At 39.0% G+C, this 14,852-nt stretch overlaps 1 protein-coding gene across 3 annotated transcripts in view; it reads right to left on the bottom strand.

Moving 5' to 3' along the window:
* Window positions 1-13,058, bottom strand: part of LOC104589941 (protein TRANSPARENT TESTA 9-like) — a 55,980-nt gene extending 42,922 nt beyond the window's left edge. For 2 of the 3 annotated variants that reach the window (XM_010248424.3, XM_088889908.1), the window contains exons 1-6: window positions 12,722-13,058; window positions 6,874-6,925; window positions 6,687-6,763; window positions 6,460-6,593; window positions 4,544-4,640; window positions 4,298-4,355 (exon numbers count right to left, since the gene is read on the bottom strand). In XM_010248424.3, the coding sequence (XP_010246726.1) occupies window positions 4,298-4,355; window positions 4,544-4,640; window positions 6,460-6,593; window positions 6,687-6,763; window positions 6,874-6,925; window positions 12,722-12,774 (471 nt within the window). In that variant the 5' untranslated portion in view covers window positions 12,775-13,058. Of the gene's footprint in view, window positions 1-4,297; window positions 4,356-4,543; window positions 4,641-6,459; window positions 6,594-6,686; window positions 6,764-6,873; window positions 6,926-12,721 lie in introns of those variants that run through there. The other variant, XM_088889909.1, reaches the window with a different exon arrangement.
* Between the last annotated feature and the right edge of the window lie 1,794 nt (window positions 13,059-14,852).

The raw sequence follows: 14,852 nt of genomic DNA, 5'->3' as shown, positions 1-14,852 counted from the left end.
TGTACTAGAACAGACATATTCCTTGTCAGCCATTTATATTTCTTTATCTCATTCTTGTAAATCCATACGACCTCCTCTTAATTATTTAGCCACTCCACTACTATCTTAGAGTCCCCTTCAATCAGTAGTTGCTCCACACCCAATTCAATTGCAAGAAGGACTTCTTGTATGGCAGCTAGCAATTCTGCTTTGACATAATTCCCAATGCCCAATGGACTAGAGTAGAGAAGGATAACCTCTCCAGCCTCATTTCATAGAACTCCTCCCAAGCCAGAGGGCCCTGGGTTGCCCTAGGTGCTCCCAAGCCGGAGGGGGGGGGGGCAGTTTGTAGAAACCCTGCCCTTTAAAGAAGAGCAGCTTGCTACTGCTGTCCAGTTCCTCCATAAATCATTAAAAGAGAAAAGCAGTTTGTAGAAACCCTGTCCTTTAAAGAAGAGCAGATTGCTAGTGTTGCCCAGTTCCTCCATAAATCATTAAAAGAGAAAAGGTGAAACAGTTCCATAGATCATCCCTCTTTGGTCTGAAGATGGTCAATTGTTAATATCTCATCCAAAACCCTGTCCTTTAAAGAAGAGCAGATTGCTAGTGTTGCCCAGTTCCTCCATAAATCATTAAAAGAGAAAAGGTGAAACAGTTCCATAGATCATCCCTCTTTGGTCTGAAGATGGTCAATTGTTAATATCTCATCCAAAACCGCAAACTAGATGAACAAAATAGCTTTGGACCCACTTCCACTCTACATCAGGCTGTTCAAACTCAGTCAGTTTGGAGGACTTCACTGAAAATATCCCATTGTTGAAAACAATCCACTTCAACGTCTCCTCAGCACCAAGGCTGATCCCCACTGTAGTTAAAAGATTAAGTAGAGAAGTAATCTCTTCCAATTCCCAATCTTTTTTTTTTTTTTTGAAGATAAATATAGAAGAAAACTTATTGAAAAAGAAAACAAGGTACAATGTCAATGTGATAAGGAGTCACCCAACAACATATAAACTGAAATATAGCAAATAAAACAACAAGCATCTCAATCTACCAAGTTAAAAATTCAAAGTACACCAAAAATCAGCTGCATAGTCTTCTTTACCAAAGACTTCAAATTCTGGAAGAAGTAGGTAGAACCCAGCCAGTTATCCTTGAGCTAATCAACGCCCCTAATTCTTCATTGCTTTTCATTTTGTCCTCAAAAATTCTCATATTTCTTTCCTTCTACACTTCCCAGCACACAGCAAAAGGGCAGCCTAGTGCATGAAGCCCCTGCCAATGCATGGTTACCATCTACAAAAGCTCCTTGAGATGAAGAAATGAGATTGCCCAAGACCTCTCTCAACCTATTAGCCAACACCTTTGAAATGATCTTGAAGATGCTTCCTACTAAACTTATGGGTCTATACTCCTTCAAATCAGAAGCCCCATAATTCTTGGGGATTAAGAAGATGAATGTTGAATTGACTGCCTTGGGGAATTCCCAGCCTAACATAGAATTCTTGCAACACATTCAGCAAGCCCACCTTAATGAAGTTTCAACATTTCTTGTAAAAACCAAAGGAAAACCCGTCCAAGCCAAGGGCTTCATCTCCATTTAGGTCATTGATGATTTACCAAACTTCATTCTCCTCAAATTTGCATTCCGTCCACACACTCACTGCCTCTGATAATGCATCAAAACGAAACTCCATCCAGACTAGGCCTCACCAAATCATGTATTCATGTGTTGCAAATAGTTCCTTGTGGTAGCTAACCACAGCACAGTCAGCGCCTGAAACCTCCAACTCTCCTTCAAACCCTCGATTCCCCACCTTAATACTAGACTCATCACACTTGCTATTTTGTCAATGAAGCATATATGTCACCCTCCTTAAGCCATTGGACCTTAGATTTCTGTTGCCATTAGATTTCTTCCATCAATGCAAGACAAAAAAGATCATCTTTTGCAATTTCTCTTTGCCTCTTCTCTACTTCACTAAGACCTCCCCCCTCCTTTGCATCGAGCCTTTGAATCAACTCCAAGGTTTTTGTTCCTATGAGACACACAACCCACCTCCTCCTTGCACCAAGCTTTGATATTAATATTCAAATGTTTTGGCTTCTTCCAAAACCTCATGCAAGCAAACCCCGCCACTTGGACTTCATTCCACCACTCCTTTAACTTTTAATAAAAACCTAGAACTTCGAAAAACATTATCTATTTCTTAAAAGAGCCAGGCTTGAGATCAACAACACTAAATCTGAAGACAATGGTCCGAGGTTGGATGGGCTAGAGCCACCTACACTGAGTTCAGGAACATGTCACCCACTTGAAATCAATGAATATCTATCCAATATAGACATAGCAGGATCACCCCTAAAACTGCTCAAGTTTAAGCTGCACCTTTCATTAGCAAGTCTAACAATTGCAAACTATCCCCAAACTCCACCATATCAACTATAATTCTTCTCTTACCTTTCTTCTCCAAGGCAAATCTAACAACGTTGAAGTTCCCACCAATGCATACTAGGAGGCCCCAAAATTTTGGGAAAGGGATTCGTTCTCACCCCAACAGTTCCTTCTTTTGGCAACTGACTGTCAGGCCATACAGACCTATGCAGGTCCACTCCTCCCATCTGAAACAACTTTGCACCTAGCAACCACCACAAACTTCCAAATAACAAAATCAACAACCTCAAACACATTTATGTCCCAAATCAAAAGCATGCCATCTCACGCCTCCTATGACACTTTCCAGATATAGCCATTACCTCTCCAACTCCAAACTTCCTCCACCAACTGATTGCTGACGAACTCCTTTTGTCACTAGAAACAAAACCATGCTTGCATGATGATCATCTTGTTCATGCCTGTCAAATGACAAACCAAGAAATAGATTGATATCTTTGATATGCTTCGCCACACAATCTAAAACTCCGCCCCCATTTTCCTTAGCACCTCAATCTCATCCACCCAAGTCAAACTCAAATTGTCTAAAAGATTTCGGTCATTTGCCAACATCATAGACCATTGCACTAATTGTCTGCCTACATCACCATCAACTGCAACTGCTTTTTTTTTTTTTTGATCAATAACAACAGTTTTCATTAAATAGGAATAAGCTTACAAAGTAGAGGAGCTAAAGTATCTTAACTCCCCAAGAAAGTGGGCAGGCACCCAAAAGGAAAAGAACAATTACAACTGAGCACAGAAACCAGAATCCCTATTCACCCTTTGCCTAGCTAATCCATCAGCAAAGGAGTTTGAATTTCTCTTTACCCAAGTACACTGAACTTCCATGTTCTTGATCAGCCATTTGAATTTTCTCTTTTCATTGCTGTAGCTCCAAAGCATAGAGGTGTCTTCTCTTTTCTCTTTTCAGCCATTTGAATTTTCTATTTACCCAACTGCAACTGCTATTTGCTCTACATTCAGCACCATTGTCTCACCCTCCACCTCCAACCTAGACAATGCCTTCTCTCCTTCTTGACACTGGACCGCAACCTGCAGCTATCTCCTTTTTTGACTGACCACTGACGCTGAGTTGCTTTGTATTGGAATAGCATGAGATTGAATCAACCAATTCGCCTAAACCATAGGTCCATTGGTTTTTGGTCAAAAGCCAAGTTTTAGGTAAACCAGACCCGGAATCATGGCCAGTTGACGGTTCGAACAGTTCAACCATCCAAGTCAACGATGGCTTCAAAACACAGACTTGTATGTTGTGTTGTGGTTAGCTGTGGCTAACTACCATCTTTTGGGTTCTACTTCAAATGTAGCATTGTCCTTATCATTTTACTGAAACATTTCTGTTATCTATCAAAAAAATGTTTGAGGCCAGACCCTTAAAGATACAAAGTAGAATAAAAAACACAGATAAAACAACATCAAATTAACATAAAAAAAGTAGAAACAACCTTCTCACAAAAATTAGTAATTTAACAACCTATATGCTCATTGTTTTATATATTCTATAAAACGAAGTTGTAAAATAAAGGCCTTACTCCCCAAATTGGACTCAGGAACTCATCCATATGCATTAAAAAAAAAACTAAGATATGGTAAAATGTTAAGGGTACACCCGCGAGTATAATGGAAAAATCAACGCTGCCGGCAACATAATACCAGAACTCCAAAAGAGCTTTGACCAATCAAACCCCCCTGGTGAATTCTAATAAATACCACCTGATTGGTTACCAATTTTATGATACCGGTTTATTGATTACAAGTTCTTCTGGTATCATAGTCAAACCCTAATAAGTATCAACCTATGACAAAATTAGTGCATCAACCACATCAAAGAAGAAATCCAGCATGTGAAGTTTTATTTACCTCTTGAACCTTTACAAGCAGGCAAAGAGTATCTCTGTTCAGTTTTCCACTAACTGTTCTGATATAAGCAAGAGAAAAATTAGTAAGAGAAGCATTCTTCTACTTTTTTAACATATAGTTATACAAAAAACAATGAAAAACATAACAGCACTAAGTTATTTATATATCTTCTAATCAATTGGAATTCACACAGGATTCTACACAGAACCAACAGCAATGAACGGATAAAGAATATTAGATTGCAACCTTAAAAATGATACGTAATAGGGAACCAGATCCCCCCCATCAAACTTGTACTGGTGCAGTATGATGTTGTTAATATAGTCATTGCTGAAACAATAGTCTGCAGCTCAAAAACATTAGGTAAACCATAGGGGATTAGTAATGCAAGACATTGAATAAAGTACAATGGTATAATAAGGAAATGGAAGGAGGTAGAACACTTGAGAAATGAAGAAAGTCATGTTGAAATTTCAGGGCTGATTGGAGTTCGGGACTAATTGAGGGGAGAAGTAGGGTGTTATGGATGCCTTCCTCGGGAAGACGTACCGTCGCCGCCGGCAGCAACAGGCACCTGGCCCACCGCCAGCAGCAGCAGTGATTCAATGATGCTCATCCTACCTAGTTCGGCAACAGCAGCCTTATCTAGATTAGATTAGATCATCTTGCTTGTTCTTATCTTATTGTTCTTATCTTATTCTATTGCTCTTATCTTATCTTGTTAGTAGCTTATCAGATTAGGATTAGCTTATCTTATCCTTAGCAAGATAGAACTGGAAGTCTCCCTATTCAGCAAGGAGACTCCCTTTGATTAGGACTCTTGTAATCTCCTATTTAAGGAGACCCCATTATTGAATGAGGATATTGAAAATTTCAGTCAAGAAAGAGAACAAAGGAGAGTTGGTGATCTCTTGAACAAATCACCGTTTAGGGCGGCAAGATAAGTTCTTCAAGAAAGGGGAGGAACAAGGGAAAACAAGAGGTTTTCCCCGTGGACCAACCCGTGACGAGATCCTATTCCCGGGCCCATAACATAGGGACGCAAATGGATCGGATCATATTCGAATCAGGGTATATCTGAACCCGATCCAACACTGCTACTTGCAGATCCGATCCAATCCAAAGATCTAATCGGATCTGATAAACATGGATCTGAATTCAAATCTGATGAGGAAGTCGGGTTTTCGGATCTGGTCCAATCTGCTTAGATTTTTATAAAAATAATAAATTATTAAAAGAAAAGTAAAACATAACAATTTAAATAAAGAAAAACAAAAACTACAAGTATCTTTTCAACTATTTTCATCATATATATACATGTTTTTCATAAAAAAATAAATAAATAATATAACAAATTTACAAAAATGCAATATAATAATATATTTATAAATAAACAAATAAATAGCATATATATTTATATAAATAAATAAATAACATATATATCGGATCGAATCTTCTCAGATCGGATAAGGGTGATCCGAATTCGATCCGATCCAATCCAAAAATCCGAAACAGGGCTATCCGGATCTGAGAATATCGAATCGGATCAGATCATGATCCGATCCATTTGCACCCCTAGGGAGAAGTGATGGCTATGGTGGAATCTTGGAAGGTGTGAAGAGAGCAAAAGAAATGAATAATAGAAGGGGATTTAAAGGTGGAAATAGGATGGTTGGTGAATTATGAAACTCTTTATATGTACAAAAACGAAAGTACAAGGATTATATGGAGGAAAAGGAGCATGACAGTTATAGTGCAGTGGGTTCAGATATTGGCTAACTCGACTGATAATTTAGCCAAACAAGGAGTTATGAGAAACAATATGTTCTGGGATTAAGTTGTAATATACATGATTGGGGAGAGGTTTAGGTGCCTCTTTAAAAACAGAATGTAAACTTTTATATATAGGTTTTCATATTAATGAAATTGCTGTTAAATATCAAAGAGGGAAAGAGACAAGGTCATGCCCACTACTCAAGTAAACAATCCTTTGTACTGATAACGTGAGATTATGAGGTTGATCAGTCAAGAAGAATGCACATTAATGCCAAAGAAAAGAACATGAACACAAATTAACATGCCCAAAAAGAAGAGAGAAACAAACCAAACAAAGAGAAGACAAAAAAGGAAGAGGTGGATATTAATTGCATTTGGCATCTTACAGATTGCATGTTCACTAGCCAGGTTTTGGATCATTATACTTAGATAGTGAAGCAAAGGAGCTTCAATGATTGAATTTCTACTGATCTTTAGTATGCGAAGAAACTCTGCTAAAATTTGATATTCCATAAATGACCTGCCAAAGAAAGAAAATGCAAATCATACATTCGCTATGATATAACAATGATGAGGATGTGAAACCACAATTAATAAACTAATTATTTATTACTCAAAAATAGATGGGTCATGTTGATCACTGTATGTCACTAATTCTACTATTGATTTTAGTAATTCCACAACAAACTCCTGCAAAAGAAAAAATAAAATTAACCAAAAAAATAAAGAATTGTTAATGACTTACAGTATATCCAATGAGAAAAAAAATAAGGAAATGAAAAGAAAATTAGTTGTTATACCCTGTTCATCATGTTCACAACTTTGATTTCTTGCAGCTCATTAACCAGGTATCTGCATCCATGGGCAAATCAACAAAAGAATCTCAACCTCTTTTTTTTTAAGATAAATAAAAAATAAAATTTATTCAAGAAAATATGAAAAAAAAAACACATGAAAGGTGATGAATCATCACCCGGCCCCAAGGCATTGGAAACATAAAATGAAACCAAAAACGGACAAAGAAAGCCCTTCAATCAAATCCTGAGAAACCATAAAAAAAGCACAGCCACCCACCCCTGCATGAACCATAAGCAACAATAATATAGTTACAGATCCCAACCCAATGCCTCACTACCCCACCTAAACAAAACAACAACCCTATAACCAATCAGAAATCTTCTGACTTCCAACTTACTACAGAATCGCCGTAATTCCTTCCGCAAATTCACCTCGTCCTTGAGGAAAGCAACCTCATTGCTTTTCTCCATAACCTTCTTTGTTTTTTTCACCTTTTTGACTGGTCTCAGACCAAATAAACCTCCTCTCAGTCTGGCGAAAACCTTTGAAAGAACTGATATTTGCAGATTCTGTCTTTTTTTTTTATCAGCAACAAAGAAAAATTTTTGCAGATTCTGTCTTCTAACTCTTCTTGCTGCAACAGGAGCCTTTTCATTAACTGTACATCCTTTTGGTCAGAAACTATCCTTTCTAACTCCAAAACTGCATTTTTCTCGAACAGCCGGTCAGCATCCTCAGTCCTGTAAACTCTGTTGGGATTCACTCCAGACTTAAGCCTTCTCACATTACCATCAGAACAACTTACACAGGGGGTCCCCCTCTCCCCATCCATCCGAACATCTTTTTTTTTAAGCTTCGTCTGAATGCTTTAGGATTCTTCCACTTCTCTGAATGCCTTTCTAGCATATTCCTCGCCCCTAGAAAGAACAACCCCAAGATCTTACTCACCTCCAATTCTTTGTCCACTACCGTCTCCAAGTCAGCAGAGTTTGCTACTTCATGAGTCTCATTGACCCTCATGTCTTCATCACTTGAGTCCCCCTTATCGCCTTCTCCCTCCTCCAAATCTTTATCTTTCATCAAAGGCATAGTTCTATACTTGTTCTTTCTTTCATCTTCCCCTTCACAACCTTCCCCTCTATTTCCCCACCCACCTGTCTCCTTCATCTCCCCAGAGTTCATTGCATTGCATCTTTGTACCTCCAAGACCCTTATCTCCATTGGCATCAGCTTCATTGGTCTCCCTCCCCCATCTTAATTTTCTGTCTCCACAGCTCCCTCTTCGCCTCCTACTCGAGGAAAATTATTACCTTCGACTTGAACCTCTACTAATGTCCCAGTTAACTCTTCTCAACCGCCAATCAATGCGTTCCTTGAGACCTCATTATCAAGAATCTAACACTGCTTTCACCCCGAATCTCTGCAATTGCAATTTCTCCTTCCCTTCGCTGACCATCCTCCATGACTTCCCTAATTTCTGAGAAAATGACATCACTATTTCCTTTCACAAGCAAGGCATCCTCATTTCCCACAAATTTCAGTCTACACCAAACAAAACCCCCCGAGTTTGGTGAAGACAGCTCTGTAATCTTCCTTATAGCCCTACCTTTTCCTCTGTTTTCTTCGCCCTCCTTATCACAGTTCAACAAAGGCATTGATGCTTCTATATTGAATTCTACCCCTAGCCCAGAATCAACCTGGGCCCAAAGGTTCTCCTTCCCCAAAATATCTTGCATGTGACAACTTCAAATGTCACATGTGCTGGTTTGGCCTGTCCGATAAACCCGGTTCATATGCTTGGGTTCAGAAGCCCCCAACCTCTCATCTTCAATCCTTGTCTTTTCCCAACCTTTGAAGCCACAAGTACGAGACTATTTCTCTCTAACATTTGTACCGAAGCCCTACCCTATGTCTCTTCTTGTTCCCTGTATTTAAGTTCATTTAATGGGATTGCACACTCCTATTTTGTTAACTCAAAGCCTTGACCTTCCATCTCCACGGGGAGTCTATTTTCAATTGAATCCACCAACCATTGCCTACCACATAGCACTTCGAATTCCAACCTTTCGTCTTCCTCCCTGTGACCTTCCCTCCACAACCTAGCTTCCATGAATGTCACAAGCCACACTGAAAACCAACTTCCATCAAAGAAAAGTTTGATATTTCTAGAGATACCTTTAGGTCTTGTAACTCTTGTAAGAACCAGCCTGATAAACAGCTTCCACAAGTGGCAGCAATTGAGTCAAAGCAATCTCACCTCCACAGATGAAACGGCAAGCCCAGAATTCTCACTATTACTTTTTTCAAAATTAACAAATCTTTTCCTTTAGAGCATGGGCTCCATTTTGAAATCAAGAGCAAACCAGCTTTTGTTTGGAGTGAAATTGTCACCACATCCAACTTCAGATCATCCTCCAACAAATCAATGAGGGCATTATGATTTTCAAATGGGGTTAAATCATCACACCTTTTGTTGAGATACTCAGCAGGTTTTTGTTCCTTTTTATGCAGCATCACTAGTTACTGTTAATGGGCCCAAGGCCCATTAGTTTATGTTTACTTTTAACGACTGTTTTTATGTTATTAGCAGAAACCACCCAATTAAGGGTATATTAGTCATTGTAATCTCTTTTAGTTTGTGGGTATATAAGATAAATGAGTGGGGCAGCCAGATCATTATTGGATTCTCCCGTCTCTTCTTCTCTTTCTCCTCTTCTCTTCTCTCCAAGAAACACTTTTTTCTCTTTCTTTCTATCACTGTTTTTTTTTTTTTTTTTGTTGAGCAAAGGTAAAGTATCATTGTATTGATATAAAGGTCCTTTGTACAATGAGAAGCTGTACACATCAAAACAGAAGGACCTCAAAAAAAGTCCACCCTCAAAATATTACAGTCAGAAATATCCCCTTTAAGTTCAGTAAGTATAGATAACCAACTCCTAACTAAACCTACAGCCAAATTGATGACTTCAGCTGCAGTAGAGGATTTAAGATCAAAGACCCTACTATTTCTTTCTAACCACACTGCCCACATTATTGCTAAGGGAATGGAAGACCAGCAAAATTTTCCTTTCTTAGTCATCCCTCGGATCTGCCAAACCTCCATACAGGCTTTAACTGAGGCTGGCATACACCAACTTACCTTCAGACTTCTTAAGAAATGGCTCCAGATCTCTGAGGCAAAAGTGCAGTATAAAAACAGATAATTTACTGATTCTGTTTCCCAACCACAGAGGCTGCACCTCAGGCCACTGCAATTAAAACCTTTTCTTGCCAGCATCTCTTTGGTTAGAAATTTCTCCAAGGCTGCCCCCCCATGCAAAAAATTTTACTTTAGAGGGAGAATTGTGCCCCAAATGGCCCGGATTGGGAAGGGTGTTTCAAAACCTCCCCTTACGGCATTGTAGAAGGATTTAACTGAGAACTCCCCACTTTTGCTCCCCTTCCATACTAGAGCATCCTCAGGTTGTAAATTCAGCACCTGGGACTGAAGCAACACCAAGAGATTCCCCACCTGCTGAATTTCCCAATCATTGAAGTCCCTTCTAAAGGTAGGGGCCCAGCAAACGGCATTCTCCCTTAACACAAATGAATCTGCTACCACTGCTTCTTTATCTTCAGCCACATTAAACAGTGTAGGAAACATCTCCTTTAGGGAGTTCTCCCCTGTCCAGGCATCCAACCAGAACTTAATCCTTAATCTGACTTCCCTTCTGAACAGGTCAGAAGCTTTGCTTATACCTTTCCATAGACTGCAGCCAAAGGTAGACATGGGTGGACCGCTTCCCCAGCCCCTTTCATCCAGCCCATATTTTTCTGCTATGACTACTCTCCATGGGTTATCAGGTTCATTAGCAAACCTCCAAAGCCAACTTCCTAGAAGAGCCAGATTGAAAGATTTTAATCTCCTTAACCCCAACCCCCCTTGAGATAGAGGTTTACAAATCTGCCCCCAGTTAACAAGATGATATTTGTGAGAATCCTTCCACCCCACCCACAAAAAGTCTCTCATCTTTCTTTCTAACACCTCTGCCACTTCTGAAGGGATAGGAAATAGGGTCATGAAGTACATTGGTAAGCTTGCTAGGGCACTCTTGATGAGAGCTACTTTTCCTCCTTTGGAGAGATACCTTGCTTTCCAAGTGGCCAATTTCTGACCCATTCTTTCCAATATTGGGTTCCAAATGGTTTTTGAATTGCATTTAGCTCCCAAAGACAACCCTAAATAATTTGATGGCAGTTGACCAACCTCGAAGCCTAACAAGTCTGCCATACCCTGAATGTTAGCAACATCACCAACAGCTATTATCTCACTTTTTGCAAGGTTTACTTTCAAACCTGAAATAATCTCAAACCAGTAAAGAATATACTTCAAATTCAGAACTTTCTCTTCTGAGGCCTTGCAAAAGAAAATAGTGTCATCAGCATATTGTAGAATTGGAATGGCAGTTCCATTGGGATTCACCTGAAAGCCTTCCAGCAGCTCCCTCTCCACAGCTTTATCTACCACCTTATTCAAACCTTCCATTACTATTAAAAAAAGAAGAGGAGACAATGGGTCCCCTTGCCTCAAACCTCTAGAACTCCTAAAATATCCTTTAGCTGTCCCATTTACTAGCACTGAGAATCTAGGAGTTGAGTAGCAGACCTTCATCTAATTTCTCCACTTGGATGGATAGCAGACCTTTTGAAGTGTTTCTCCACTTGAGTAGCAGACCTTCATCCAATTTCTCCACTTGAATTAGAAAAACTAATATGAGTTCCACATCTTTTGAAGTGTGTTTTTTGATGGATAGCCACATGTATATAGTTGGCACTTTTTCTGAAAGCAGAGTTAACTACTCTCACTTTTTATGAGAGTGGATAGATACGTGTCTGAGCAAAAAAGCTTCTATTTGAGAGTGGAAAGTACCTATTTCTTGGATATTGTTTTTCTCTTAAAAAAAAAATAGAATGCCATGTGTCTGAAGGAGAAGCTCTCTAGTTGGAGGGCTTTCCTTTATATATATATAGGGGATTGGTACAAAAGATTGTCATATTGGGAGAGCTAGGAGCCCAGCCTCAATGAGTTCCTTCAACTCCATTTGATAGGCTGGAAGCTGAAGGGAACCTAACTACTCAAGTAACATTTGTCAACCAAAGGTCTTCACAGAAAGATTATTGTAAGTAGAAGCCTATCCTATTTCCAAATTGAACATCCCATTATCTTGGATCCCTATGTGAGCTAATATTACTGCATTGCATCAACAAGCCTAGTCTAGTCATGTAATGTTACAAAATGCCCTTATGAAAAGTTCATTGAGGTCTTTGCTATTGGATTCTCCTTGAGATTCATGCCTATGGAGAACTTCCTTGTCAGGTGGAAACCATGTTTTGATTCGGGTATCCCAATATCCCTTAATATCCACATAATTTAACATGTTATCCACGTTAAACTATTTTCCATTGAAACAATTGATGCAAAAGTAGAATTAATTCATCAATCTAAGTATATAATGCAGTGGACGTAGGATTAATTAAGCGAAACTCAAGTACCTTAAAATGGGCAGGCATTGTAGGCATAGAAACTTTCTCAAACCCAAAAGTAATGCATGAATGAAGAAGCACAGAGTACCAAGTTTAATTAACTACGCATTGTATTTGCATTTATATATTTCATAGAATCAACTAGATCCAATCAAACGAAGCAGTCTCAGTTTCCCAATAATCAACTAGATCCAAGAAAAGTTTTGCCCAAAAACAAAATGAACATCAATTGCGAGTTTTACGCAACTAGGTTATTTGCAATTTCATAAAAGAAGCAACAATAACTGAGATCCGAAAGATTCATGCATTCATTCGCTTTAAACGTACTTGAAGTGTTGAACGGAGAAGCGATCGATAGATCTCCAAAAAGACCGCCACATAATTAGTGTCCAACAGATCAACTACGAGACCCTGTGTCCCACTACCGTTTGGAATTGGAAGCTCTAGAGAAACCCTAGAGTGAAAACAGAGAAGGTACAAGCAGAAGCAGTACAGTTGTTTAGAAGTCTTCTTCCCCTTTTCAAATTACCCCCGCGCATGAACTGATTCCAGCGCTGGTGGTTCAGTCAAAGCCCGTCAACAAACCATCAACGTCTTTAACTTCCGTTAGTTCCGCTAATCTCTCTCTCTCTCTCTCGGTGCTTTTTTGGGATAGCATAGATTCATTGATTATAACGGTTATCAACTGGTTTTCTTAGAACTTTTTAAGGGCAACATGGGGATTGTCTGAAATAGAAAGGGATTAAATGGTCAATGCGCAAATAAAGGGAGCTCGTCGGTCGTCCCAACTATCCAAGTAAAGAGGGAATAAAACGCTGGTCTGCAAACTGCGATAAAGCGACGATTCTGACGAAGTAGAGAGACGAATGAACAGCGACGCAATCAATGAAATCGCTAAGAAGAAACCTTTCATCTTTCCACGCTCTCTTCCTCTCCCTCTTATTTAATCTAGGTGATGATTGGTTAGTTCACATCTGCCCCCACAGGATGCGCTCCAAAAACTCCGAGGTCGGCTTCAGTCAGTGAAGGCCCGTTCGAACACTATTCGAATAGCCTGTACAGCCTTGCATCGGAAACATCTCCGTACTATATTCCCAATGCAAGGCTATGATGATTGTTCTAATTGACTTTTGCACTGACCGAATCCCATCACAAAAACTCATCGCATGCACATCTCAGTGTTTATTAAGAACATCTCCCATATTCGTATTTATCATTAGGTGGAATTCACATCTCCATATATAATCAGGAGATGTTCACAATACAGGAATGTGTTGTGGGACCTTGTGGAGCAGAGATGTGATCTCCATTAGGAGATATTCCAAATATACAATTGGAATGTGATGTAAGGCATTTTTAGGGTGCATTCTATGGGGGCAGATTTGAACTCAATGTTTGGAAGCATTGCCGTTTTCTCAAATAATGGGCAATCCAGCGGTGCTCAACCAAATTGTGAGTTCTTTTTTAAATTGACTCAGCACTATTGGTTTTTGAAATTCTCTTAACCAAAATCGAACTGTATTAATCAGTTAATTTTGATTGCTTTTGGCTTTTGACTAGTTTAATTCTTTGGTTTTCGGCTTTCTAAGAGTTAGAGAGATGTGAAGAGAAAGAAGAAAAAGAAGAATAAAAAGTCACTTATCTTGGTCATAACTATGCATGTACTTTATCCTGTGGATATTTTATAGTAGGCATTTATCAAAATGTTGCCACATAGGTGTCATTTCAACATTTCCCCTACTATGTGGATCTATACGCATAGAGGCTTGCAAAAGCAAGCCTTGACTTGTGTGTGTGCCTATCATTGGGGGAAATTTCATTTTAGCGCTTCCCCTAACAGGTAGGCACTTATTCACTGTTTTGCTGATATGGTGCATAATGCCACCTGGTGGCACCTAAGTATCAATAAACGAATTCATTATTGTTTTTCTCAATTTTGCAAACAAATCAAATATAAATGTTTAGTAAATAAAAGCCCACGATTCCAAACACATACCGTATGTGTTTGGTTCCGCTTATGTTTATTGAATAAACATTTGTAATTTATTTTTTGGTAAAACCGAGAAATGCAATAATTGCAACCGTTTATGACAACTAGGCGTCACATCATTGTAACAGTGAATAAATGTCTGGCCATTTGTGGAAGCTTTAAAAAATAACTTCCACAAATGGTTGGCATGCACAAAAACCAAAATTCACTTTTTACATTTTCGATGCATGCAAAAGAATAAGAGAGAGAGAGAAAATGCTGAGATGGCACCTATGTGGCACCGACAATAAACATTTATTGAATAAACATAAACGAAACCAAACACCTTGACTATAACTCTCTTGTGAATGAAGTACATGTTAGTATCTTCAAAGAATCCTATTAAGCCTCCACAGTCTATTGTTATAACAACGTTGCTCCAAAACCTCATATTTATATTTACTATTGAACGTATGGGGCTTCTTCACT

This window comes from Nelumbo nucifera, chromosome 6 (assembly GCF_055504915.1).
Source record: "Nelumbo nucifera cultivar China Antique chromosome 6, China Antique-T2T, whole genome shotgun sequence".
Classification (NCBI taxonomy): domain Eukaryota; kingdom Viridiplantae; phylum Streptophyta; class Magnoliopsida; order Proteales; family Nelumbonaceae; genus Nelumbo; species Nelumbo nucifera.
The sequence above is the reverse complement of the archived record's forward strand: the minus strand, read 5'-3'. Positions and strand labels throughout refer to the sequence as shown.